The following is a 27,420-nucleotide window of genomic DNA, read 5'->3' on the forward strand; positions in this document are numbered from 1 at the left end:
GGTCGGGCACCCTCTGCGGGGTGGACCCCTCCCCCGCCTCCCCCCATTTCTGTCCCTGTCCCCCCCCCCCCACCAGTGCCCGGCCAGCCCATGAACTTCCGGGCCGAGGCCAAGTCGGAGACGAGCATCGGGCTGTCGTGGAGCCCCCCGCGGCAGGAGAGCATCGTCAAGTACGAGCTACTGTTCCGGGAAGGCGACCACGGCAGAGAGGTACCCACGCGGCAGCGGGCGGGGGCGGGGGCGCTCTCCTCCACACCCCCCTTCCCTGCACTGACTCTGCGTCTGGGGGTCTCTCCTCCCCCTTCTCCTGGCCCCGTTCACTGCCCACTTCACCTCTCCCTTCTCCTTCTCCGTGTCTCTCTGCGTCCTGTCTCTTTCTGCCCCTTCTCTCTGCCCCACTCTTTTCTCTCCCGTGTCTCGCTGTCTCTCTGTAATCCATTGGTGTCCCTGTCTCTGTGTCTCTCCGTTTCTCTTGGTCTGCCTCTTGGTGTCTCTGTCTCTGTCTTTCACAATCTCTGTCTCTGTTTCTCTCTTTGTGTCTCTGTCCCTTGTCATCTCTCTATATCTCTGTCTCTATGTCTCTGTCTCTGTGTCTCTCTCTGTCTCTGTCTCATCTCTGTATCCCTGTCTCTCTGTGTCTCTATTTGTCTCTGTCTCTATCTCTCTGTCTCTTATCTCTGTGTCTCTGTCTCTACTTGTCTCTATCTCTCTGTTTCTGTCTCTCTGTCTCTGTCTCATCTCTGTATCCCTGTCTCTCTGTGTCTCCATTTGTCTCTCTTTGTCTCTGTCTCTGTCTCTCTGTCTCTTATCTCTGTGTCTATTTCTATTTGTCTCTCTTTCTATCTCTCTCTCTCTGTCTCTCTGTCTCTCTCTCTCCCCGCCCCGCCCCCAGGTCGCGAGGACCTTCGACCCGGCCACGGCGTTCGTGGTGGAGGACCTCAAACCCAACACGGAGTACTGGTTCCGCCTGGCAGCCCGCTCCCCACAGGGCCTGGGCGCCTTCACCTCGGTGGTGCGGCAGCGCACGCTGCAGTCCAGTAGGTGTCTCGCGGACCCGCCCTTCCCCGCGGGGGGACCCTCCGCCACCCAGACCGCCCCTGTGCGCTCTGACCCCGCCCCCACCTGGCTCCTTGACCTCACGTCAAGGACGTGCCCGCCCAGGCGGTGCCTCAGTTTCCCCACCAGCGCAGTGAGTGCCCACAGCTAGTTTCTCCGTCTCCCTGGGCCTGGAGCCCCGGGAATAAGACATGGCTGGTTTTGCAGTTTTGTGCCTAATTCAGGAGTCATTGCTGACGGCACCTCCTCTCTCCTCCTCCCGCCCCAGATTCGGGGCTAACTGAACAGCCACGTTGTGCCCCTTTCACGGGCGTTCAGAGGGGTGCGTGAGGCTGCCACAGCTGGCACCCCGTCATTCCCAGAGAGAGCAGAGAGTGCAGAGATGAGCCCACCTCCCCAGGTGGCCCTCTCTCCCCCCAGACGTTGCCGAGGGCAGGGGCGGGGGGGTCAGAGCGGACGCCAGGTTGTGGGTGTGTCCAGGCGCCAGTACAGGGCTCTCGAATACCTGGGGTTCTTCGCTGTGCCCGCCCGGCCTCCCTGTCACAAACAAGTCACCTTGTGGCCCAGACACTGCAGCCGGCAGCTGGCTCGGGGCCACGTGTGGCCCTGCCACCGCCCTCCCTGCCTGTTCCCAGCTCAGAGCCTAGGCAGGCCCCCCTCCTGCTGTATCCCTGCCTCCCCCTCTTCCCTCTGCTCCCTCCTTTCTGCTCAGCCCATCCCGGCACGGTCTCTGCTGCCGTGGCCTCTGCTGCCATGGCCTCCACCACTGTGGCGTCCACTGCCGTGGCCTCTGCTGCCGTGGCCTCCACTGCCGTGGCCTCTCCTGTCGTGGCCCTTCTCCCCTCCCCCTTCTCAGTCAGTCATGGCATAGCCACCCCAGGCCTTGTCCCGGAAGCAGCCTCGGTGTTCAAACCTTCAAGCCTCCCTGGGTGTGTGCATACAGGGGGTCACGGGTCAGTCGAGAGTGACAGCAACACGGGTCGGGGCGTCTGAGCTGCTGGGATCAGGGGCCTCGGAGACACAGCACCCCCACCACCCCGGCCCCTCCCCTCCTCCCCGCTCCCCCGCGCCGAGCCGAGCCGAGCGCTCCACAGCTCGCAGGCGTCTGGGCGTGCTTGTGCGCGAGGCGATCAGTGAGGGTGTCCTGTGGCTTGGGTGGCCACGTGAGAGACCGGCACAGGTGTCGCGAAGGTGAGTACGCGCTGGTCTCAAGCAGGTTCACAAAAACGGCCCACCCTGCGTGCCCCACCTGTCCCATCAGCTCTGGGCTGCACAGACAGTCCAGAGCCCAAATTCAGCCCCCGGAGCTCTCGATCCCTTTGCCAACAGGCACGCCTGCTCAGAAATGGGGAGTCCGGGAGCACGTGCCACGTGTCCGTGTCTCTTTCCACGCCCATCCCGCCCCCTTCCAAGATGCCACGCAGGTTGGGCCGGATTGTGAAGGAGGCGGCCTCCACGGTCGCCGAGAACGCGGCTTTGGCCCAGCCACGTGAACCTCCGGGGCGGCCCAGGACAGGGAGTTGGGGAGAAGGGACTCCCCGCTTCTCGCCCTGAGACGGGGGGGCCCGAGAGAACCGGCAGCCAAGACTCAGGGCCAGGCGTATGTCCCCAGGGGCTGCGGGCTCCTTAGGCTGAATTCAAGGGTAGGTGGAGGCCAGACCACTCAGCCGTGGGTCTCCCCAGACACCGTCCCACCTTCCCGCCTCGTCGGCGCCACTCGGAACTGCAGCGTGCCCACCCTGGGCGCCAGAGCAGGGCTGCAGGCCCGCTCGCGTCCGGAGACCCACCCAGAGCTTGGTCTGGCCTTGTAGCTCAGCCTTCCGCCCTTCCCTCCCTCGTAAGAAAGTCTTATAAGTTAGCAGTTGAAGAGTAGAAGGTAGGTAACCAGACTGGGAGATTTCTGGAAGGCGTCTTTCTTTCTTTTATTATGGTTTTTCTCATTATCATCACCATCACTGTTGTTTCTTGTTTTATTATGGTTTTGGTTTTATTTTTCCCTCCCCCTTTCTCAGCGAATCCATTCCTCCCGATGCATTCCTCAGTTGGTTTTTCTGTTTCTGCCTGATTCCCCCGGGCACTTTTGGTTGGGGTGGCTGGTCAAGAAATGAGGGAGGGGGCCCCCCATGTCTAGTTTGCATATTTCACTATAAGTGAGGCCAGAGGGTGATTCTAGTTGAAGTAAGCCACTGGAGTGGCCGCTGGGGTCTCTGGTTGCCCAATATCTTTGAGGACAGGGGCCTCTGACGCATCCAGGTCCCAGACCCTGGCACGGTGCGCACGTAGGGAGTACTCGATAAACGCGTGCTCCGTGAACCACTGGGAAGCATGATGGTGAGGGCTGTGTGTGCCTTGACACCGAGCATGGCCAGCGACCTCTCTGGGCCTCCCTCCAGGCGAGGCGGACGCTTGAGTCGGGGCAGTTGCGGGAGTGTGGCTCCAGCCATCCCCAGCTCGCCTGAGCTGATCAAGCCTGAATTCCCAGCCTCAAGGCGAGGCAGCCCGTGGGCCTCAGCCGAGCCCAGGTTCCAACCCTGGCGCTGCTGCCCCCTCACCACGTGCCCGTGGGCAGGCCTCCATTTCCTTGTCTATAAAATGCGAGGTGATGTGCGGAGAGCATCCAGGATGGTGGGGGCCGGCACCTAGTAGGTACACAACCAGTGATAGAAAACCAGGCAGGTGGGCTTTGAAATTGGTCTCCCCCGCCAGGAACATGGGGTGGGGATGGAGGGGGGATAGTTCCAGCCACCTAGGTGGTCATGAGAATTAAATGAGGCATAATCAGTGGGATGCATTTTTGAGTCTGAAAAGGGCTTAGGGCACTGGGCGTGCAGAAGCAGCATAGAATGTGAGGTTTATTATCAGTCAAGCCCTTAGCACAGGGCCTGGCCCATAGTAGGTGTTCAGCACGTGGAGACCATGACTGTTATTCCACGATGCTCTTAACACATAGTAGGTGCTTAATATGTGGGCGCTATCACTGTTATTCAATACTGCCCGGCACACAGTAGGTGCTCCATAAATGCACCTGTGGTTTTAAATTTAAACATGGATTGGTACGATGCTGGGCACAGAGTTGGCACTCAAAGAATGGAAGCTTCTGGTAGTTTGTACCAAGTTTAACCTGGGGCCAGCACACAGTAGGTACCCAAACATGGGGGCTACAATTCTTGTTCTGCAAAGCCCTTGACACACAATGCCTGGCATACAGTAAGTGCTCAATAAGGAGCATTTTCTTTAAAGAGGTTGGCCTGGCACTAGGCACACAGTAGGTGCTCAGATGGGAGCGATTGTCAGTCTGAAAGGGCCTAGCATAGTTTGGGGGACACAGTTTTTGCTCAAAATGTGGAATTATTATCTGCAAAGCCCTTGGCAGCATGTGTGCAAATAGTAGGTGCTCAATAAGAACTATTACCATTTTTATATAAGGCCCTTAGCACAGTGCTTGGCACACAGTAAGTGCTTAATGTGTGGGAACTACTCTTGTTATCCAGCAAGAACAGTGCCTGGCACACAGTAGATGCTTACTATGTGGGGACTAGTACTCTTACCTGATAAAGTCCTTGGCACGGTGCCTGGCACACAGTAGGTGCTTACTATGCGCGGACTAGTACTGTTACATGATAAAGTCCTTAGCATGGCACCTGGCACACAGTAGGTGCTTACTATGGGGGGACTATTACTATTACATGATAAAGTCCTTAGCACGGTGCCTGGCACACAGTAGGTGCTTACTATGCACGGACTATTATTGTTACGTGATAAAGTCCTTAGCACGGTGCCTGGCACACAGTAAGTGCTTACTATGCACGGACTAGTACTGTTACATGATAAAGTCCTTAGCATGGCACCTGGCACACAGTAGGTGCTGACTATGGGGGGACTATTACTATTACATGATAAAGTCCTTAGCACGGTGCCTGGCACACAGTAGGTGCTTACTATGCACGGACTATTATTGTTACGTGATAAAGTCCTTAGCACGGTGCCTGGCACACAGTAAGTGCTTACTATGCATGGACTAGTACTGTTACATGATAAAGTCCTTAGCATGGCGCCTGGCACACAGTAGGTGCTGACTATGTGGGGACTATTACTATTACATGATAAAGTCCTTAGCACGGTGCCTGGCACACAGTAGGTGCTTACTATGCATGGACTAGTACTGTTACATGATAAAGTCCTTAGCACGGTGCCTGGCACACAGTAGGTGCTTACTACGCGGGGACTATTACTGTTAAGTGATAGTCTTTAGCACGGTGCCTGGCACACAGTAGGTGCTTACTAGGTGGGGACTATTACTGTTACATGACAAAGTCCTTAGCATGGTGCCTGGCACACAGTAGGTGCTTACTATGTGGGGACTATTACTGTTACGTGATAATGTCCTTAGCACTGTGCCTGGCACACAGTAGGTGCTTACTATGTGAAGACTAGTACTGTTACCTGATAAAGTCCTTAACAGAATGCCTGGCACACAGTAGGTGCTGCATAAAGGCAACTGCTATTTTGATCTTTAGAGGGCTATTACGATGCCCAGCCCATAATAGGTGCTCCATAAGTGAGACGCCATTGATCTGCAATGGGCTGTGTGGTGTCAGGTGCACAGTAGGGGCTCAGAACAGAAGAACTGTGATCTCTAAAGATCTTGTTACACAGTAGGTGCAAAACACACAGTAGGTGTGTTATCTGTAAAGCCCTGAGCCTGGTACCAACACAGTGGGTGTCCAATCAACAGGCACTTTTATTATTACTCTCTACAGCCCTTGGCATGCTAACTGGCACACAGTAGGCACTCAAGACATGGGTATTATTTCCTTTGCAAGGGAGGCCATGAGGGTGGTCCTGGTTGGAGTACGCCATCAGGCAGCCTCCTGGGTCCCTGGTGTGCAGGGACAGGTGTGCAGTAAAGAGATGCTCCTACTGTTGACCTCTGAAGCTCTAGCCATGCCTAGCACACAGTAGGTGCCCAATAAGTGGGGCTTTTACTGCTATTCCCCAGCACACAGTAGGTGCTGAGTAAATAAATGTGTTTACTGTTATCCTATGAAGCTCTGACTGCTGTGCCTAGCACACAGTAGGTGCCCAATAAATGGGGCTTTTTTTGTTATTACCTGGCATAGTCCCTGGCACACAGTAGGCATTCAGTAAATTAGTGTGTTTACTGTTATTCTATCCCTGGTGCTGTGCCTGGCACACAGCAGGTGCCAAATAAATGGAGCTTTGGCTATTCCTCTGGCACAGTGCCTAGCACCCAGTAGGTGTACAATACCTAAGTATTTTACTATTACTCTAGGAAACCCTTGACATGGTGCTTGGCACATAGTAGGGCTTCAATAAATCGATTTTTTTTTTAACTGTTAGTCTATGAAGCCCTTGGCACCATGCCTGGCACATAGTAGGTGCCCAATAAATGGTGCTTTTATTGCTATTCCACTTGGCACATTACCTGGCACACAGTAGGTGTTCAATAAATGAGTACATTTACTGTCATTCTATTCCTGGTGCTATGGCACACAGTAGGTGTTTAATAAGTACATTTACTGTTATTCTCTGGAGCCCTTAGCACCATGCCGGTGCATAGTAGGTCCCCAGTAAATGGGGCTTTTATAGCTCTTCTACCTGGCACAGTGCCCGGCACATAGTAGGTCCCCAGTAAATGGGGCTTTTATAGCTCTTCTACCTGGCACAGTGCCCGGCACATAGTAGGTCCCCAGTAAATGGGGCTTTTATAGCTCTTCTACCTGGCACAGTGCCTGGCACATAGTAGGTCCCCATTAAATGGGTCTTTTATAGCTTTTCCACCTGACACTGCCCAGTGCATAGTAGGTCCCCAGTAAATGGGGCTTTTATAGCTCTTCTACCTGGCACAGTGGCTGGCACATAGTAGGTCCCCATTAAATGGGTCTTTTATAGCTTTTCCACCTGACACTGCCCAGTGCATAGTAGGTCCCCAGTAAATGGGGCTTTTATAGCTCTTCTACCTGGCACAGTGCCTGGCAGATAGTAGGTGCCCAACAGATGAAACTTATTGCTATTCCACTTGGCACCATGCCTGGCACACAGTAGGTGTTCAATAAATAAGTACATTTACTGTCATTCTATTCCTGGTGCTATGTCTGGCACACAATAGGTGTTCAATAAATAAATACATTTACTGTTACTCTATGAAGCTCTTGGCAGCATGCCCAGTACATAGTAGGTGCCCAATAAATGAGGCTTTTATTGCTATTCCGCTTGGCACCGTGCCTGGCACATAGTAGGTGTTTGATAAACAAGTACATTTACTGTTAATTCTGTGCAGCCCTGGGCACTATGCCTGGCACATGGTAGGTCCCCAGTAAAGGGGGCTTTTATTGCTACTCCACTTAGCACCGTGCCTGACGCATAGTAGGTCCCCAGTAAAGGGGGCTTTTATTGCTGTTACACTTGGCACCACGTCCAGCGCCTAGTAGGTCCCCAGTAAATGAGGCTTTTATTGCTCTCCCACTTTGCACGGTGCCTGGCACACAGTAGGTGTTTGATAAATAAGTACATTTATTGTTAATTCTGTGGAGCCCTGGGCACCATGCCTGGCACATAGTAGGTCCCCAGAAAATGGGGCTTTTATTGCTACTCCACTTAGCACCGTGCCTGACGCATAGTAGGTCCCCAGTAAAGGGGGCTTTTATTGCTCTCCCACGTGGCACGGTGCCTGGCACACAGGTGTGTGCTCTCAGGGGACTGCAGCTGCCCTCTACCTAAGCCCTACTGTGTGCCGGGTCGGCGCAGCCCCCCTCAGTGAGCGCAGGTTCTTGGCCAGCCCTCCCCGCCCCAGCCCGCCCGCCCGCCCATCCCACCTTTGGTTGACACCTGCTTCTTTTGGGTTCGCCTCTCTTTGGTTTGGTTCTGTTTTGTTTGTTATCATCTTCTTTTTTATTTTCTCTTTCCCATCTTTTGTTTCCCGCCCCCGCCCCTCCCGCCTCCCTCCCCGTCCCCACGTTGTCCCCCTCCCATAGAACCGTCAGCCCCCCCTCAAGACGTTAAATGTGTCAGCACGCGCTCCACGGCCATTTTGGTAAGTTGGCGCCCGCCGCCGCCGGACACGCACAACGGGGCCCTGGTGAGCTATAGCGTCCGCTACCGATCGCTGGGCTCGGAGGACCCGCAACCCAAGGAGGTGAACGGCATCCCCCCGACCACCACCCAGATCCTGCTGGAGGCGCTGGACAAGTGGACCGAGTACCGCATCACCACTGTCGCGCACACAGAGGTGGGACCAGGGCCCGAGAGCTCGCCCGTGGTCGTCCGCACCGACGAGGACGGTAAGCACCTGCCCGGCCCGGGGACCCCGCAGGCCCCCGCCTTGGAGCCACCCAGCTCTGGAAAACTGGGCTGGCTGGTGGCCGCCAGGTAGAAGCCACCGTCACGAGACGGGGACACGAAGCGGGCACCTCCCGGAGAACTCCCTCCTTGCTCTTGGAATTTTCCATCCTAGAGCTCCCGGGCAGCGTGTTCTCCCCGAGCCCCGTGCCTGCAGAGTTAAGCCGGCAGCCCCCTGTTTGGTTCCCTGGTGGAAACCGTGGAAACCACGGAAACGAGTGTCAGGAACAGCCAGCAGCATTTGCAACAAAATTATGGTCCCTGACCCCAGACACCTAGCTTCTAGATGATCAGGATAAGCCAGGGGCTGCAGCTTCCGTGGTCTGAGCCATCCCACCTAGAAAGTGGGGAGACCCTGGTGTGCTGCTGCTGTGTGACAGCCAGCTCTCCGGGGACGGAGACCAGTTTGTAGCATTGGCCAATTTCCGTGGTGTAAATCTCCCCGCGGTGGCCCATTTTCCAGCTGGAAAGTTTTAAGCTGCAAAGCGACGTCGTGGCTCTGGTCTGGTGCCACGTGGTAGAAGCTGAGGGTGCGGGGAGAGTGAAGCCAGCGGCTTCCCCTATAAGATTGCAGCCCCTGGGTGTCCGGAACCCGGTTTGTTCTGAGCCATGGGCCTGGAAGGTTCGGCTGGCAGCCCCACGTTACGTCCTAAGCAGAGGGAAGGAATGACAGACCTTGGGGTGGAGGGTGGATGCAGAGGTCCCGTCTTGGCGCTGGCTGAAGAAGATCCGCAGTGCCTAGTGGGCTGGCTGCACACTGGGGTATATAGGAGCGCGCAGCCAGACTGCCCGCATTCAGATCCCGGCTTCGCCTCTTCCTAACCCTGTGAGCGCAGAATCGACTCTGGGCCTCAGTTTCCCCATCTGTCAATAAGAACAAGAGTGCCTCCCTCGAAGGGATGCTGCTAGGATGGAGGCAGTGTGGGTTAAGCTCTTGGAACAGAGCGCGCGTGGCGCGCTCATGTCATGCGCCCCAGGGAGGTGGCTTAGGTTCCTGGAGGCCTTGTCTGAAAATGGGGCGCACAATCGGGGCCCCCTCTCCGGGCAGTGGGGGGCATGAAGGAGGCACGCCCTCCCGGCCGGCGGTGCGCGCTCAGAGCGCGCGGTTCACCGGCGGCCACTCGGCACCCTGGCCTCGGGCGCTGCCCGGGGCGCGGCCGGGCGCCCCAGTAACGGCCCCGCGCGCCCTCCCCTCCCTCCCCGCCAGTGCCCAGCGCGCCGCCGCGGAAGGTGGAGGCGGAGGCGCTCAACGCCACGGCCATCCGCGTGCTGTGGCGCTCGCCCGCGCCCGGCCGGCAGCACGGCCAGATCCGCGGCTACCAGGTCCACTACGTGCGCATGGAGGGCGCCGAGGCCCGCGGGCCGCCCCGCATCAAGGACGTCATGCTGGCCGACGCCCAGGTGGGCGGGGCTCCGGTGGGTGGGCGGGGCTCCCGGGGACGGGGCGGGGCCCCTGCGCTCCTGCCCTCTCGCTGCTTCTCTCTCTGCGTCTCTGGCCACCCCGCTCACCTCCTCCTCTCTCCCCTGCCGCCTCCTCCCGCGCTCAGTGGGAGACGGACGACACGGCCGAATATGTAAGTAGCGCCCTCCGGCCACTGCTCTTCTCGCGGGCCGTGCCGTGTTGTGACCCCCCCTGCACGTCCCTTGTGAAGGGTCTCCTCCCCTGGGCCCCGAGTGCGCATTTGATTACCCCTTGGAGCTGACAGCCTCAGTTTACGCATAAGGCAAGTGGGCACAGGAGCCCCAGGGGCACCTGCTGGGGTCCCCAGAGAAATGACCTGGACACAGGTCATCTGTTACTCTCTTACCCAGACGCCACCTGGACTCCGCAGGGCCCATGCCTCTCCGCATCCCCGCACCCCCCAGCTCTGCTCTCCCCGGCCGTCCTCACCTCTACAGCTCTGCTCAGGCTGTTCCCACAGCGCAGAATGCCTTTCCCGACAGTGTCAACCAGCCCTCCGCCCCGTAGCCTCTGCTGTTGGACCCAGGCCTGGCAGATCAGAACTGGGTCACGTTCCAGCCCAGCCTCACCCTCGTGTCACCCGCCTTCTCTGACCTAGAAATTTCTCTCTCTGGCCAAGGCGTCCACTTCCTTCTGGCCCTGGAGTGATGAGAGGGTTCCGTGGGCCCGGGGCGGGAGAGGAGACCTGCAGGGCCACCGTTTCCAGCCCTCCAGGCTTTCTCGGGAGGCCCCGAGCCAGAGTCGGGATGGCTGTGTGACTTTGGGCAAGTGGCTGCCTCTCTCTGGGCTCTTTCTGCCCCTATGTGGGCGCCACAGGCTCTTCTGAGAGCTCCGAGTCCGATGTTCAATTGCCACTGGCCCCACCCACTCCGGGTGCCTTTTCCCACCCCAAATCTGGGGGAACTTCCCGGGGGGTCGCCACACACCAAGACCCCAGGAAGGCCCGGATGTGAGGCTCCGGGGCAGGAGACCCTCCTTTGTGCATCCCCGTGCCCCTCCTCGTGCTCCTGTGGGGCCACCCCATGGCGCCCAGGCATGCTGACCGAGCTTGTGGGTGTGCATGCAAGGGGACGTGGGCACAGGTGTGACCGTGGGGGGTGTGCGTGCACATCAGCGTGCTCTGTTGTTCATTGAACAGCTGGAATTTATTGAGCGCCTGCTGTATACCAGATCCCGTGGGAGGGATGTTAATGGAAGCAAGACAAATACACGTCTGGTTACAGCTCTGGCGGGGACGGGTGTAGACGGTGGGGTCGGTGTTTAGCCATCAGCTCCCTGGGGGGGCCGGGGGGGCAGTCTCAGGCCGTGTGGCTGGAGCAGAGGGAGCGAGGGGAGGGCAGGGGAGACAGGGCAGGGCGGGCAGGGCCTGGTGGGCTTCTCCCCTGAGGGAGGGGGAGCCCTGGAGGGCTGTGGGCAGAGGAGGGGGGCCTGACTCAGGGGCTCACAGGTGCCCTCTGGTGGGGGCTGCAGGAAGGACAGAGGGGGCGACCAGGATGGAGGGGACTGCTCTGGTCCAGGCGGTGACGATGGGGTGTCGGGCTGCGTGTGCCCATCTCAGCATGGATGTGCTACGTGTTGGGGTCTGTGCATGAGCTCGGGTGCACGTCTCTGCTGCCCGCGCACCGGGCCCCGCGTGCGCCTGGCTTGTCCCTAGCACTGGGAGGAGGGTGGGCGGGGCCGGTCTCGGCCCTCGTCGCATCGCTGACCCCACCCCTGCCCGCAGGAGATGGTCATCACAAACCTGCAGCCTGAGACCGCCTACTCCATCACGGTAGCCGCGTACACCATGAAAGGCGATGGCGCTCGTAGCAAACCCAAGGTGGTAGTCACCAAGGGAGCAGGTACGAGACCCCCCCGCATCCCACGGCCCCTTTGCCCCTGAGTGTCCCCCCAGAGTTCTTGAGCCCAGGTGGGGAGAGAGTGCGCCGTGCAGGGGCAGCAGCGAGAGCAAAGGTGTGGGGGCTGCTCAGGAGGGGATTCAGGCTCAGCGTGATCCAGCCGGCCTCATCTTCATCACCACCTCCTCGCTCACTTAGCTCCAGCCAGACAGAAACTGTTAACAGCTGCCTCTAACCTCCTTGTCCTCTGTCCCCTCCCAGCTTTCCCCGGGCTGTCCCTCTGCCTGGATGCCCATCTCCTCCCCATCCCCATCCCACCGTCCCCAGCATCCTATGCTTCCCCCATCACAGCTCTGACCCCCCCGACGTGGACTGTCTTTTTGGGGTATTGTGCCGTCTCCCCCACTGCACCAGGAACCCTCCTCTCCTGGCAGCCCTGCCTCAGTTTCCCCTTCTGGTGGGGCTGTTTTTATCCCCAGCCAGAATTGGGCTGAGCGAGGAGAGAGAGGCAGCCGTGAAAATGTGGGGGGAGGGTGTTCCGGGCAGAGGGCACAGCCCGGGCAAAGGCTCGGAGGGGGAGCAGGCTCAGTGTGCTCAGGGACCCTCAGTGCTGTACCTCTGGCCACAGAGCCCGCCATTCAGGGCCAGCTGGACACAGCCCCTCCCCACACTGCCGCCAGCCCCCCACTGCTATTCCCTTCATCTGCCCAGTCTCTCTATCCTCCAGCGTCCAACGTCCCACGTCACCTCCTCCAAGAAGCCTCCCATGACCCCTCCCTCCTCACTTTAGAGCTGTGCTTGCTACACACTGCATACGCTGTGACTGCGCATAGCACGGTCCATTCAAGGTCCTGATAAGTCCTGCAGTGGAAAAGCCTGGTTGCATTCACAGAGCTTCTCCACTGCACGCCTTATCAGGACCTTCGCACATTGATTCCTACCCAGACTGGGAGAACCACAGGGTGGGATTTTGGACACTCCTGCGTCCCACGGGTGTTCATCTTGTGCCGGTGGAAGGCAAGGTGCAAATAAATGAGGCAGGAGATGAGTGACTTGTTAACCACAGGAGGAGGTGAAGAAATGAGGGCCTGCTGTGGTGTTTCTCTTTGTCGGGTCCTCTGAGTCCCCTGCCTCCTCACTGTTCCCTGCACTCGCGCAGCACGATCCAGCCCCAGGGCCTTTGCACTGGCTGTTCCCTCCGCCTGGAGCAGTGTTCCCCCAGATCTCCCCACAGCTCCCTCCCTTTCGGAGGAGACCCCCTTTCCAGAATCGCCGCCCCACCCCAGGCTCCCAGACTGACGGCTGCCCCGTGTCCCCGCAGTGCTGGGCCGCCCCACCCTGTCGGTGCAGCAGACCCCCGAGGGCAGCCTGCTGGCACGCTGGGAGCCCCCGGCCAGCACCGCCGACGGCGAGGTGCTGGGGTACCGCCTACAGTTCGGCCGTGAGGACACGTCGCCCCTGGCCACCCTGGAGTTCCCACCCACCGAGGACCACTACGCCGCCCCGGGCGTGCACAGGGGCGCCACCTACGTGTTCCGGCTGGCGGCCCGGAGCCGCGGTGGGCTGGGCGAGGAGGCGGCCGCCGTCCTGAGCATCCCCGAGGACGCGCCCCGCGGCCACCCGCAGATCCTCGAGGCGGCCGGCAACGCCTCGGCCGGCACCGTCCTGCTGCGCTGGCTGCCGCCCGTGCCCGCCGAGCGCAACGGGGCCATCGTCAAGTACACGGTGGCCGTGCGCGAGGCCGGTGCCCCGGGCCCCGCCCGAGAGACTGAGCTGCCCGCGGCGGCCGAGCCGGGCGCCGAGAACGTGCTCACCCTGCGGGGCCTCAAGCCAGACACAGCCTATGACCTCCAAGTGCGAGCCCACACGCGCCGGGGCCCCGGCCCCTACAGCCCCCCCGTCCGCTACCGGACGTTCCTGCGGGACCAAGGTAGGCGCGTGGGACCCCCGCACCAGAGCCCCCTCCCTGTCCCCCGCCCAGGTAAGTGGTCGCTTTTCTGCTTCCTCGTGGACGCTCGAGGCGAGTCCAGACCCCGAGGAGGCTCCGGCGTTGGCAAGGTGGGACGTGCCAGGTGGCACCGCCGTCCCCACCCTCCTCCTCCCCCCGTGACCTCTCTCTGCAGCTGCGCCGTCTCCCCCGGCAGGGACTTGGGACAGGGCCAGGCAGGGCCGGGCCAGGGCCAGGCAGGAAGGCCGCGGGCACAGGCAAAGCGGACGACAGGGAGCGCCTGGGCCGCCCCACCCCCGCCCGCCCCGCCCGCCCGGCGCTCACCGGCCCTCTCTCTGCTCTTTCCCGCCCGCCGCGCCGCAGTCTCGCCCAAGAACTTCAAGGTGAAGATGATCATGAAGACCTCGGTGCTGCTCAGCTGGGAGTTCCCCGACAACTACAACTCGCCCACGCCCTACAAGGTCAGGGGTCAGGGCTCGGCCGGGCTGGGGTCCAGCAGGGTCGGCTTCAGCTGGGATCAGGGCTCAGTCTGGGATTAGGGCTCGGTCAGGATCAGGGCTCAGCCCAGGGTCAGGGCTCGGCTGGGATCCAGGCTCAGTCTGGGGTCACGGTTCGGTGGGTCAGGGCTCGGCTGGGATTGGGACTCAGTCTGGGGTCACAGTTCAGCAGGTTGGGGCTCAGCTTAGATCCAGGCTCAGTCTGGGGTCACAGTTCAGCGAGTCGGGGCTCAGCTGGGATCGGGGCTCAGTCTGGGGTCACAGTTCAGCAGGTCAGGGCTCGGCTGGGATCGGGGCTCAGTCTGGGGTCACAGTTCAGCAGGTCAGGGCTCAGCTGGGATCGGGGCTCAGTCTGGGGTCACAGTTCAGCAGGTCAGGGCTCAGCTGGGATCGGGGCTCAGTCTGGGGTCACAGTTCAGCAGGTCAGGGCTCGGCTTGGATTGGGGCTCAGTCAGGGGTCATGGTTCGGCGGGTCTGGGCTCGGCTGGGCTGGCGGCTCGTCTGGGGTCACAGTAAGCGGGTCGGGGTTCAGCTGGGATGGAGGCCCAGTCTGGGGTCACGGTTCGGCAGGTCGGGGCTCGGCTGGGATGGCGGCCCGGTCTGGGGTCACAGTGAGCGGGTCGGGGCTCGGCTGGGATGGAGGCTCGTCTGGGGTCACAGTGAGCTGGTCTGGGCTCGGCTGGGCTGGTGGCTCCGCTGGGGTCACAGTGAGCGGGTCGGGGCTCGGCTGGGCTGGCGGCTCCTCTGGGGTCACAGTGAGCGGGTCGGGGCTCGGCTGGGCTGGCGGCTCCTCTGGGGTCACAGTGAGCGGGTCGGGGCTCGGCTGGGCTGGCGGCTCCTCTGGGGTCACAGTGAGCGGGTCGGGGCTCGGCTGGGCTGGCGGCTCCTCTGGGGTCACAGTGAGCGGGTCGGGGCTCGGCTGGGCTGGCGTCCGGGTCCGGTGGGGGGCTGAGCCCGGAGCCCGCTGAGCCGGCCCCGGCCCGCAGATCCAGTACAACGGGCTGACCGTGGAGGTGGACGGCCGCACCACCAAGAAGCTCATCACGCACCTGAAGCCCCACACCTTTTACAACTTCGTGCTGACCAACCGCGGCAGCAGCCTGGGCGGCCTCCAGCAGACGGTCACGGCCTGGACCGCCTTCAGCCTGCTCAACACCAAGCCCGGCGTGGCCCCCAAGCCCGACGCCGACGGCTTCATCATGGTCTACCTGCCCGATGGCCAGAGCCCCGTGCCCGTCCAGTACGCATGACCGCCCCCCCGCCCGCGGTTCCTCCCACCCCCATTAGCTGGCTGTGTGACCGGGGCCACCCACTTGACCTCTCTGTGCCTCGGTTTCCCAAGGGATCATCTCAGCCCCATCTCGTGTGGCTGCCCTGTAGGTCCAGGGCTTCTCATGGGTGTCGTCACTAAACGTGGCCTCGTGTCTCCTCCTCCAACGTTCCCTGCCACCCCCGTGTTCCTGACCCTCTCCTGGTCTTGGGTTCCCGGACTGATGGGGAGACAGAGCTGGAAACACTCAGGCCCATGGTGGGGAGAGGAGGACTCTGCCTGGGAGGCAGAGAAGAATTAAGGGCTATGAGAATGTGTGGGCATGGAAACTGGGGCTTTGAAGGATGTATAGGAGTTCAAGAAATAGAATTGCATGGAAGTGGCTTTCTAGCAGAAGGCACAGCATAATTGAAAGCCTGGAGGCTTGAGTCGGGAACTGTAGTCATATATCGCTGGGGCTATAGGGTAGTAGACCCTTGTATGAGCAGAGGGGAAGATTCAGAGAGGGGGCTCCCCCACTCATCCCCATCCCCACTCTGACTCTTCATCTCCCGACAGGAGCTACTTCATTGTGATGGTGCCGCTGCGCAAGTCCCGTGGCGGCCAGTTCCTGACCCCGTTGGGCAGCCCGGAGGACATGGACCTGGAGGAGGTGAGGGCCCAGGGCACGACCTGCAAGGCCAGGACGCCTCCCAGCTCTCGTGAGCCCGGTTGCTCCCAGCCAGGCCAGGCTCTGAGCACCCCACGCCTCTGTTCCCACAGCTCATCCAGGACATCTCCCGGCTGCAAAGACGCAGCCTTCGGCACTCGCGCCAGCTCGAGGTGCCCCGGCCCTACATTGCAGCCCGCTTCTCCGTGTTGCCGTCCACCTTCCACCCAGGTGACCAGAAGCAGTACGGGGGCTTTGACAACAGGGGCCTGGAGCCTGGCCACCGATATGTTCTCTTCGTGCTCGCTCTGCTGCAGAAGAGTGAGCCCGTAAGTCCTGAATGGTGTCTGCCCACATCCAGCCACACCCTCTGAGTGAGGCAGGCCCCGAAGTGGCCTCAGCCCCCAGAGCCCTGATTTCAGAGCCATACACAGCTCCTCCCAGCTTCTTCTGGTCAGAGGAAAGTATTTGAGGTTAGGGAAAGGGTTTTTAGAGGAAGGGGCTTTGGAGCTGGGGCTTTGACGGATGCATAGGAGTTCAACACAGACAAGGCATTCCCAGCATTTACATGTGCAAAGGGCTGGAGGTGCCAGAGGAACAAAAAAGATCTCAGGGTGGCTGAAGCAGAGGGGTGTGGGGAGAACGAAGGTGGGCCAGGCCCTGCAGGCCACCGGGGTCACAGCTCTTGGGAGCCATAGGAGGGTTTAGAGCAGGGGAGGGACACAGTGAGAAGGATAGATGCTGACGGAAGTCCCCCCACCCCACTCCTACAGACATTTGCAGCCAGCCCCTTCTCAGACCCCTTCCAGCTGGATAACCCCGACCCCCAGCCCATCGTGGACGGCGAGGAGGGGCTCATCTGGGTGATCGGGCCCGTGCTGGCCGTGGTCTTCATCATCTGCATCGTCATTGCCATCTTGCTCTACAAGAAGTGAGCCCCCCATCGTCCCCCACTAGACGGGAGGGAGGGCTTCCTGGAGAGGAGTGGGGGGATCTGGAAAGATCCAGAGCAGGGTCGTCTCAGAAGTCCTCTTTGGTACAGAGGGGAAAACTGAGGCTTAAAGAGGGTAAGCCACTTGATCAAAGTCACACAGCTGGGGGGATGGCAGGGCTGGGCTTCATACCAGGCCAGTGATATGCCTTTTTTAAGGCCCCCACCCCGCTCAGCAGGGTTTGGGGTGCAGGCTGCCTCTGTCCCATTTACGGAGGATAGTAATTGTAGTGGCCACACGGGACGTGTTCCAGCTCAGCAGGGGGGACCAAACAGGAAGAATTAGCCCCGTTTTCCGGAAGAGATTTTCCAAGGCTCAGAGAGGTTAAGCCAGCCACCCAGAGTCACAGAGCAGGCCCGTAGGGTCAGCACGCCCTCATGCATCTCCTTTTCCCTCCTTCTCGCCTGGGTCTGCTTTCCGGAGCAGCAAACCTGACAGGTAAGAGCTGGCCCTGCCCCCTGGAGGCCCAAGGCGGGAGCCCGCGGAGGGGGACCGGGGTGGCGCCGCACCCATGGGGTGCTCACCCACACTTCTGCTTGCTCCCACACAGTAAACGGAAGGACTCGGAGCCCCGCACCAAATGCCTCCTGAACAACGCCGACCTCGCCCCTCACCACCCCAAAGACCCCGTGGAAATGAGGCGCATTAACTTCCAGACGCCAGGTATGTGCTTACCCTGGGTGCCAGGGACGACGCCGACGGGAGGTAGCTTGGGGGACGAGGACCGTGCTCGGCGCAGTGAAATTCCCGATTCCCAGATTCCTACGGGGGTCTGGGCTTGGAGCTGTCGTGGGTCGGTTCTGCTGACGACCAAGCGAGGGTTTTGACAAGTTGCATTTAACTGATGGCTGCTGTCTTCTCCGGGAGCTTAGAGGACATCTAAAAAAAAAACCCTCATTTTGTCTGGCGGGAAGAGCTGGGCTTCGTTCACACCTCTAGTCTGAAGCTCACTCGGTGGGAGGTGTTGGGGTTTTTGCACACGTCCTGGGATGATGCGTCCCCTGCGAGGCACAGAAAATGCCCTCCCCCGTGCCCCGCCTCTCTCCCCACCGTGGCTGCAGATGCTCCGTCACCTCTTCGTAGTTCCCTGTAGATGCACAGGATTCAGCTGAGGTCACCTGTCATACCTGGTGGGGGAACTGAATGGGGGTCTTATCCTTGGTCGTCCTCATGCACCGTGACCCACACTCGCCCGTCTCCTCCCTCTGAACGGGCCCATGCCAGCTGCTTCTAACCAAATCAGAAATATTTTATTTAACTGATGGCCGCTGTTCTCCTTAGGAGCTCGCAGTACGGTTAGCTCTGTGCCCTCTGCGTGCACCCCGGTCTCTACTTTCTGTCTCTGCACTGGTTCCTGTTAACTCTGTTTTCAGTCGAATGCAGATTTTAAACATTTGTATTTAACTGATGGCTGCAGTCCTCCTTAAAGTTCATGGCATGGGTCCATATGCCCTTCCCCTGCCCTCAAATTTCTCCATCACCATCCTGCATTTCCCCCAGAATCCCTCCTGCTGACCCCAACAGGGGACCCAGGGCCGGGTCGGTCTGGGGGGACATGTTGACAGAAGAGCCCAAAGCTTGGGGGTCTCCCCGAGGTCACGGCTAAAAACCAGGACACACAGCAGCGACCGTAGGTTCTCAGGTCGGGGCCCTGGGCAGCCGAGCGTCCCTCACGCGCCCCCAGCGCCGGGTGGGGGGTCGGGGACCCCGCATGTTTTCATTTACTTATTGTTTGCTGTCTCTGCAGATTCGGGCCTCAGCAGCCCCCTCAGGGAGCCGGGGTTTCACTTTGAAAGTTAGTTTCTGTGTCTGTTCTCGGCTTCCTTTCGCCCCCCCGTCTGTTTTCATCTTCGGTTTCTCCATCCCGCCTCCTGTCTCCGCCCGCCCGTCCGCGCTGGCTTCTCGAGGGGGGCGGGGGTCCGGGCTGGCGGGCCCTTGGGTCGCTGGCGGTGACCACGCGTGTGTAGGCGAGGGGTCGGGGCGGGGATGGGGGAGAGGCTAGTACGTGTGTAGGACGAGAGGCCACCGCGTGGCAGCCGGGGGACCCGCCAGGCAGACGGTCGCCGGCCTCAGACCCCTTAGACGCAGGCTTGTGGGGGGCAGCCGGTGAGGCAGAGGGCTCGCAACAACAGCCATTTACCAGCCAGCCTGGCCGTCTTTTAACGGTTTAACTTCCATTTAACTAACGGCCAACCGTTTAAACCGTGAGCTAACAGTTCAGCTTAGTTTGGGGTCGATGTAGGTGCAGAGAGACCGTGCAAGTCACCGTGTAGCCGCCGGGCCCCGGGCGAGGACGGGCGCCCGACAGACCCAGATATCGGGGAGAAAGAGCCAGGCCCCCTCTGCCACCTCCAGCAGCCCCCCCAGGGGCTCCAATATAAGGGACGTCACCATTCCATGTCCCAGGTGGGGAATGAGCCCCCAGGGTCATTGCCCCAAGCAGTGCACAGATGGGGACCCCCGTCCCCCACAACACACACACACCCTGTGTCCCCCGTCCCTCAACTCCACCTGGCAGAGGACTTTGCGGTCCCTCTGTCCCGAAAGAGGTGGAACGGGGTGTCCATCTCGCCCCCCCACCCTGGGGACGATATTTCCGAAGACCCAGCGGACTGCATCTGCTTCTTCATGTCTGTGTCACCTGCCTGCTGCTGCCACCAGGCACCAGGAGCTCGACTTCCTCCGGGCGACCCTTCCCCAGCCCCTGCGTCCCCAGCCGGGTCGGGAGGACCGGGACGGGCGGACACTGTGAGCCAGGGGTGTCGGGCTCGCCCGGCCGGGAGCTGCAGCCTCCAGCACTCCCGCCTCCGGACGCGTGCAGGCCTGGGGTCCCCATCCCCGCCACACCCTCTAACGCAGCTCGTCCATCGCAGACTCACACTGTAGAGCACCTCCCCCACCCCGCACCCCCCGCCCCGGGGCTGGCCCCCCGGGTGACCGTCCCGCGCCGGCGGGGTCTGCTCTGCCCACAGGCATGCTGAGCCACCCGCCGATCCCCATCGCGGACATGGCCGAGCACACGGAGCGTCTGAAGGCGAACGACAGCCTCAAGCTATCCCAGGAGTATGAGGTGAGCAGGGCCCGCCTCCCGCCCTCCCGGCCCCCCGACGCCCACCCTGACGCCTGCCCCTCCCCTTCCCCCGCAGTCCATCGATCCGGGCCAGCAGTTCACGTGGGAACATTCCAACCTGGAGGTCAACAAGCCCAAGAACCGCTATGCCAACGTCATCGCCTACGACCACTCCCGCGTCATCCTCCAGCCCATCGAAGGTAGCCCGCGGGGCCCGCCTCCTTCCGCGGAGAGCGCACAGACCCCACGCCCCCTCTCGGCCACGGGTCGGGGCCAGCGTGGACAAGCTAGGGGACAGATGGGGAAACTGAGGCCTGATTCTGGTTCCGCTCCAGCCAGAGGCCACTGGGAATTTTCAGATATGCATTTAACTGATGGCTGCTGTCCATAACATCCTTCCACCTGTCCCTCTACATCAGTGGTTCTCAACCAGGGCAGCTCTGCTGCCCAGGGGACATTCGGCAATGCCTGGGGACATTTTGGTGGTCACAGTTTGGGGAAGGGGACATTTTTGTGGTCACAATTTGGGGAAGGGGCTGCTAGTGGCATCTAAAAGATGGACTCCAAGGATGCTGCTCGGTACCCTATAATGCACAGCACGGCCCCCACCATGGAGAATGACCTGGCCCCAAATGGCAGTAGTGCTGAGATGGAGAACCATGAAGGGTTCCTTGGGGACAGATTGAGGCAATCCAGGAGGGCTTCCAGGAGGTGGCAGGCCAGATGGACAGAGCCTCCCCCTTGATCTCTGGCTTCCCGCCCCGGCCCTAGGCATCGTGGGCAGCGATTACATCAACGCCAACTACGTGGATGGCTACCGGCGGCAAAACGCGTACATCGCCACGCAGGGGCCGCTCCCAGAGACCTTCGGCGACTTCTGGCGGATGGTGTGGGAGCAACGCTCGGCCACCATCGTCATGATGACGCGGCTGGAGGAGAAGTCACGGGTGAGGCTGGACCCCGCGGCCCCCCGGGCCCCGGCCCGCCCCGGCCCACGCTCACCCCCATTCTCCCGCCCCCTGCAGATCAAGTGTGACCAGTACTGGCCCCACAGGGGCACGGAGACCTACGGCTTCATCCAGGTCACGCTACTGGACACCATCGAGCTGGCCACGTTCTGCGTGCGGACATTCTCTCTGCACAAGGTGGGGCCGGGGGCCGTGGGAGGGGGCGATGGGGGCGGAGGAGGAAGGCGGAGGGCCCCAGCTTCTGCCCCGGGAGCTCCCCTGGGGCAGAGAGGAAAGCAAACGTGTTGACCCAGGCTGACCACATCCTCACGTAGCCCACTTCACGCGTGGGGAAACTGAGGCTCGGGGCGGGGCGGGGGACACCTCTTGTCTCCACCCACAGCAGGCGGACAAAACAGCAGAATCCAACTTAGCAATGAACGTGTTGTCCCCTTGCCGTCACTCATGCCCAGATCTTCCCCACCACCTTGCCCTCTGGCCCCCGCCAGCCTGGGCCTATGATGGGGTCCTGACGGGGTCTCAGCCCTGCCCTCAAGGGTCTCCCGTCTTGAGTAGAAAACAGAGCTGACGAGACCGTGCTCACCTCGGGCAGTCAGGCGTTGGGGCGGAGGGAATCTTTAGACGTGTATTTAACTGATGGCTGCTGTCCATAACATGGTTCCACGTGACCTACATCAGTGGTTCTCAGTTTGGGCAGTTCTGCCACCCAGGGGACATTCAGCAATGTCTGGGGACATTTTTGATTGTCACGATGGGGAGGGGAGGTGCTGCAGACACCACAGTGCTCCCCTGACACCCAGCCTGGGTGTCAGTCTCTCAATGTTAAGCCCACGCCTGGCCCAGGTGTTGAAAACTGAGTAGATGGACAGGAGGGAGTAAGAATTCTCGGTTCACGCAGACGTGTTAAGTACGTACTGTACGTCAGGCCCTGACCTGGGCACCGGGACACAGCAGGGACCAAGACAGGCCAAGTCCTGTCCCTGTGGGCCTGACCGTCTAATGAGCCAGACACATATGATAATATGTAAAATGATAAGAAATCTTACATGTAGGAGAAAAATAAAACAGGGGAGAAGAATAGAGTGTGTATTGGGGCATCTGGAGTTGGTGAGGAAGGGAGTCACGAGGTGTTCCAGGCAGAGGGCATAGCCCGTGCAAAGGCCCTGGGGCAGGACCGGGCCTGGTGTGTTGGAAGAACAGTGAGGAGCCCGTGTGGCTGGAGCAGAGGGAGGAGGAGGATAGAGGGAGGAGGGAGGGCAGGGAGGGGACGGGGCAGGTCGTGTAGGGCCTGGGGGGCCGTGGGGAGGAGGTGGGCTTCTCCCGGGAGGGAGGGGGAGCCCTGGAGGGCTGTGGGCAGAGGAGGGCGGACCTGACTCAGGGGCTCACAGGCGCCCTCTGGTGGGCGATGCCCATCAAAAGGGGTGGATTTGGGCGTCCCCTGCCCGCGGGTGACAGATGTCCCTGTGGCCCCCAGAACGGCTCCAGCGAGAAACGGGAGGTCCGGCAGTTCCAGTTCACGGCGTGGCCGGACCACGGGGTGCCCGAGTACCCGACGCCGTTCCTGGCTTTCCTGCGGAGAGTCAAGACCTGTAACCCGCCGGACGCGGGCCCCGTCGTGGTCCACTGCAGGTAGGCGCATCCCCGCCCTCTGCGCCCTGCCCCGTCCCCCACCCCGAGGAGCCCTGACCGCCCCCGTCCCCGCAGCGCCGGCGTGGGCCGCACGGGCTGCTTCATCGTCATCGACGCCATGCTGGAGCGGATCAAGCCAGAGAAGACGGTGGACGTGTACGGGCACGTGACGCTCATGCGCTCCCAGCGCAACTACATGGTTCAGACCGAGGACCAGTACAGCTTCATCCACGAGGCCCTGCTGGAGGCGGTGGGCTGCGGCAACACGGAGGTGCCCGCCCGCAGCCTCTACGCCTACATCCAGAAGCTGGCCCAGGTGGAGCCCGGCGAGCACGTCACCGGCATGGAACTCGAGTTCAAGGTGAGACGGGGTGCAGAGGCTGCTGGGGGCGGGTGGGAGAGGGCGATGAAGAGCTGGAGGCCAGAGTGGCCCCCAGCAATGGGAGCCAGATTAGGTGGGGTTGACGTTCCTCTGCCTGCCGTCCCGCCATTGGCACTCTGGCTGAGAGCGCACGGCCCTCCCCATCCCCGGAGAAAGCAGGCCCCCGGCCCGAGGCCCTCCTGATGGCGGTCCCCCGCCTCCTCGTCCCCACAGCGGCTGGCCAACTCTAAAGCCCACACGTCCCGCTTCATCAGTGCCAATCTGCCTTGTAACAAGTTCAAGAACCGCCTGGTGAACATCATGCCCTACGAGAGCACGCGGGTCTGCCTGCAGCCTATCCGGGGCGTGGAGGGCTCCGACTACATCAACGCCAGCTTCATCGACGGCTACAGGTACCTCACCCTGGCCCGGCCATGCTGGGGCCCCGGCCCTGCCTGCGAGGTGTCTCTGGACTCGTGTGGTGACAGAGGGGGACTCTTTAGATGTGTATTTAACTGATGGCTGCTGTCCGTAACGTGGTTCCATGTGTTTTCCGCATCAGTGGTTCTCAATCTGGGCAATTCTGCCACTCGGGAAATTTGCGACGTGGGGACATTTTTGGTTGTCGTGATGTGAGTGGGGGAGAGGGGCTACTGCTGGCATGTAGGTTGGGGGCCAGGGATACTGCTCGACATGCAGAACGTGGCCTGTGCAAACAGCTGAAAATATTTTAAGGGCCCTTGAGGGCCGTGGAGGAGGAGGGCAGGAGAGGTCAGCGGATGGTCTTGCAGCTTCCTCGAGGAGCTGGAACGTATCCCGAGGCTGATGGTTCCCCCGTGCGCAGAATGAGGTTATTAAGAGGGCGGGGAGGGCAGCGGTGCCCCGGGCAGCCCTGCCTGAGTCTGCGGGTGTGGCTAACATGGAGTCCCGGTTTGGTACTGAGCCACCAGGCAGCGTCAGTTCCAGGCCCAGGCCTGGGTGCCCCCCGCCGGCCCTGGCCTCACACAGCCCACCCTACAGGCAGCAGAAGGCCTACATCGCGACGCAGGGGCCGCTGGCGGAGACCACGGAGGACTTCTGGCGCATGCTGTGGGAGAACAACTCCACCATCGTGGTTATGCTAACCAAGCTGCGCGAGATGGGCCGGGTGAGCCGGGGGCCGTGGAGGGTGGGGCGGGGGCCCGGCCGGGACTCGGACAAGGCTGACCACAACCGCCGTCTCCTCGACAGGAGAAGTGTCACCAGTACTGGCCGGCCGAGCGCTCTGCCCGCTACCAGTATTTCGTGGTGGATCCGATGGCGGAATATAATATGCCTCAGTACATCCTGCGGGAATTCAAGGTCACAGACGCCCGGGTGAGTGTGGGGGTGGGTTGCTGGGAGGGATTGGAACCCAGGCCAGACTCTACAGGCTGCTGGAGAGGGCTTCCTTAGTTGGGGGGAGAAGCAAAGGCCCTGGGGTAGGAATAAGCACTGGGGGTTGGAAGGAAGAAGAATGAGTTGGCCAGTTGGCTAATCACTCCTACCACCAGTGAGTGAACAAGAGGGTGATGTCCCTGCGCTGACCCCGTAGTGTCCCCCTTGGAGCGTGAGTAGCATCACTCGCCAGAGAACATGGCGCTCATGTAAAAGGGAGTGAGTGGGGCGTTCTCCTGGAAGCAACAACTTGTGGAGGATGATGTTAGAGGGCTGAAAACATGGCGGGGGGGATTTAACAGATTGATGGTGCTAAGTAGTGGAGACCAGAGCTGTGGAACGGAAAAGAGTGGTGCACAGTGGGAGTCAAGTGGTGGAAATTGGCACCATTGGGTGGGGAGAGATGAGAATGGAGAGTGGACGGTGTGGGCTGGTGAAGACCCAATGGAGGGTGGCAGGGTCGGGTGGTGGGAGAAGGCAGGTGTCAGATGGCAACTGATGAAGACGGACAGTGGAAGGTGGCCCTGTGGGGTGATAAAGGATCACAGTTAGTGGCGGAAGAGGGTGTTGGAGAATTCAGGGGTAGGATGATGGGGGTGGGGAATGTCAGTCAAGATGTTGCCAGTGGGTGGTGAAGCCTGAGGAACGAACAGCATCGTTGGTAAGAGTGCGTGGGTGGTGCAAGATGGTGCCGTTGGGGTGGTGGAATGTGGGATTGGAGAATCAGTGGAAGATGGTACCATTGGATGGTGGTGGAGGGTGGTAAACAAGGATGATGTTGGACAGAATTGGAGAATGGAATGTATGGATAACAGAGGATGGAGAATGCTACGGGTGGTACCACAAGTCAGTGAAGGTGATGTGTTATCAGCGATGGATGGATGAAGACGAGACTGGAGAAGGGCAAATGTGTGGCCAGCAGAGGATGGAGGAAATCAATGGAAAATGACTTTGCGTAGAAAGAATGGTGACCCTTCGGTGGTCAATGATAGTAGACAGTGCTGTTGAAGGTACAAGATAGAGGAAGATGGGATTGGAGAAAGGAAGCGTCAGGTGGTTGGAGGATGGAGACCATCAGGGTAAGATGGTGTCATTGGATGGCCCCATTTTGATGCAGCGAATGTGATTGGGAAAAGGCAGATGGTGGGTGAAGGAGGATAGGGAATATCAGTGGAAGACGGTGCCCTTGCATGGTGAAGAGTGACGAATGCCTAGTGATGGATTGTGGAAAATGGAGCCATTGGGTCATGATGAATGAAAGATGGCAGAGAGTGGAGACCTTGGGTGGTACCACTGGGTAGTGGGAAGACAGGATTGGAGAGAAGGATGGTTGAGTAGAGGGGGACGGAGAAAGTCAGTGGAAGGTGGCATCATTGGATGCTCAAGGATTATGAGTGAGCAGTGGTGGATGGTAAAGACAGGAGGTAATGGTATTGAGTGGTGCATTTAGGTTATAGAAGATGACGAGTAATCAGTGGTGGAAGATGGTGCCATTGGATGGTGAAGGATGGAAGATGGTGTTAGATGGCACCAGTAGAAAATGATGAGTTACCAGCGGTGGATGGTGAAGGGCGGAGAATGATGGTGTCAGATGGTGCGGGTGAGTGATAGAAGATGATGAGTTAGCCTCAGATGATGGTGAATAGGGGAAGGTTGCACAGTTGGGTAGTGAAGGATAGAAGATGACAGTGTTGGATAGTGCCAGTAACAGATGATAAGTTACCAGTGGTAGCTGGTGGAAGATGGCGCCATTGGGTGGTGAAGGATGAAAGATGATGGTGCCGTTGGGTGGTAGACGATGACGGGTAGTCAATGGTGAGGGATGGAAGATGGCGCTGTTGGATGATAAAGGATGGAAGATGATGGAGTTGGGAGGTGCTGTGGTGCTCTGAGATGATACAGATGGAGGATGACAGAGGATCATGGAGAATGGAACTGAGAAGGGCAGATGTTGGGTGCTCTGTGGGGTGGCGAAGCATGAAGGATGGCAGAGAATGGTGGTGTTGGATGTCACTCGGGTCTGGTGGATGGGACTGGAGATGTGGCAAGAGGACCCGTTGGGTGGTGGGGGGTGGACCATGGCCGGGTAAGATGGTGTCACTGGATGGCGAAGGTGTTGGATGGTGGGTGAAGGAGGAGGACGTTGGCATCCTTGGGCGGCGAAGATGACATTGGAGCATCCGAATGCAAGATGGTGCCATTCGATGGTGAAGAACAATGAGTCACCGGGGTGGATGGCGGATGGTGTTGGCCGGTGATGGAGGATGGGGCTGGAGGTTGGCGGGAGCAGAAAGCAATGATGACCTCGCCGACCTTCATAGCAAGACCGGGCTCTCTCTCCACTCCAGGACGGCCAGTCCCGGACCGTCCGGCAATTCCAGTTCACGGACTGGCCGGAGCAGGGCGTGCCGAAGTCGGGGGAGGGCTTCATCGACTTCATCGGCCAGGTACACAAGACCAAGGAGCAGTTTGGCCAGGACGGCCCCATCTCTGTCCACTGCAGGTGAGCCGCCCCCTAGGCCCCCGCCCTTTGCCCAGCTGGGGAAACTGAGGCCTCATGGGGATGGCCTCGAGCCCCCGGCAATCTGGTTCGGGCAGTTTTCATCGCTGGGGGACCGGACGGTCAGCTTGGGGCTTCTGAGCTGTCGTGCTCCCCCCACAGTGCGGGCGTGGGCAGGACGGGCGTCTTCATCACGCTCAGCATCGTGCTGGAGCGCATGCGGTACGAGGGTGTGGTGGACATCTTCCAGACCGTGAAGATGCTGCGGACCCAGAGGCCGGCCATGGTGCAGACAGAGGTGAGGAGGGACGGGCCTCGGTTTCCCCCTCTGTGAGATGGACGCAGCCACCCTGGGTTCTTGTGGGCGGAAGGTCCCCAAACTAGTCGACCCTTTGGACACGAGAG

The 27,420-nt window shown here is 60.2% G+C and overlaps 1 protein-coding gene across 1 annotated transcript in view; it reads left to right on the forward strand.

Moving 5' to 3' along the window:
• PTPRS (protein tyrosine phosphatase receptor type S) overlaps positions 1 to 27,420 on the forward strand; it is a 65,204-nt gene that overhangs the window by 37,084 nt on the left and 700 nt on the right. Inside the window, exons 9-34 of the mRNA XM_087425679.1 lie at positions 77 to 210; positions 893 to 1,037; positions 8,052 to 8,357; positions 9,623 to 9,816; positions 9,963 to 9,989; positions 11,601 to 11,718; positions 13,037 to 13,645; positions 14,027 to 14,124; positions 15,147 to 15,400; positions 15,989 to 16,082; positions 16,193 to 16,408; positions 16,853 to 17,010; positions 17,498 to 17,509; positions 17,622 to 17,734; positions 18,819 to 18,866; positions 20,044 to 20,141; positions 20,218 to 20,341; positions 20,913 to 21,088; positions 21,167 to 21,286; positions 22,584 to 22,738; positions 22,814 to 23,099; positions 23,334 to 23,512; positions 24,120 to 24,246; positions 24,330 to 24,455; positions 26,864 to 27,018; positions 27,178 to 27,313. Of these exons, the coding sequence (XP_087281805.1) occupies positions 77 to 210; positions 893 to 1,037; positions 8,052 to 8,357; positions 9,623 to 9,816; positions 9,963 to 9,989; positions 11,601 to 11,718; positions 13,037 to 13,645; positions 14,027 to 14,124; positions 15,147 to 15,400; positions 15,989 to 16,082; positions 16,193 to 16,408; positions 16,853 to 17,010; positions 17,498 to 17,509; positions 17,622 to 17,734; positions 18,819 to 18,866; positions 20,044 to 20,141; positions 20,218 to 20,341; positions 20,913 to 21,088; positions 21,167 to 21,286; positions 22,584 to 22,738; positions 22,814 to 23,099; positions 23,334 to 23,512; positions 24,120 to 24,246; positions 24,330 to 24,455; positions 26,864 to 27,018; positions 27,178 to 27,313 (4,208 nt within the window). The remainder of the gene's footprint in view (positions 1 to 76; positions 211 to 892; positions 1,038 to 8,051; positions 8,358 to 9,622; positions 9,817 to 9,962; positions 9,990 to 11,600; positions 11,719 to 13,036; positions 13,646 to 14,026; positions 14,125 to 15,146; positions 15,401 to 15,988; positions 16,083 to 16,192; positions 16,409 to 16,852; positions 17,011 to 17,497; positions 17,510 to 17,621; positions 17,735 to 18,818; positions 18,867 to 20,043; positions 20,142 to 20,217; positions 20,342 to 20,912; positions 21,089 to 21,166; positions 21,287 to 22,583; positions 22,739 to 22,813; positions 23,100 to 23,333; positions 23,513 to 24,119; positions 24,247 to 24,329; positions 24,456 to 26,863; positions 27,019 to 27,177; positions 27,314 to 27,420) is intronic.

This window comes from Ceratotherium simum, chromosome 39 (assembly GCF_057802395.1).
Source record: "Ceratotherium simum simum isolate JZ-2026a chromosome 39, ASM5780239v1, whole genome shotgun sequence".
NCBI lineage: Eukaryota > Metazoa > Chordata > Mammalia > Perissodactyla > Rhinocerotidae > Ceratotherium > Ceratotherium simum.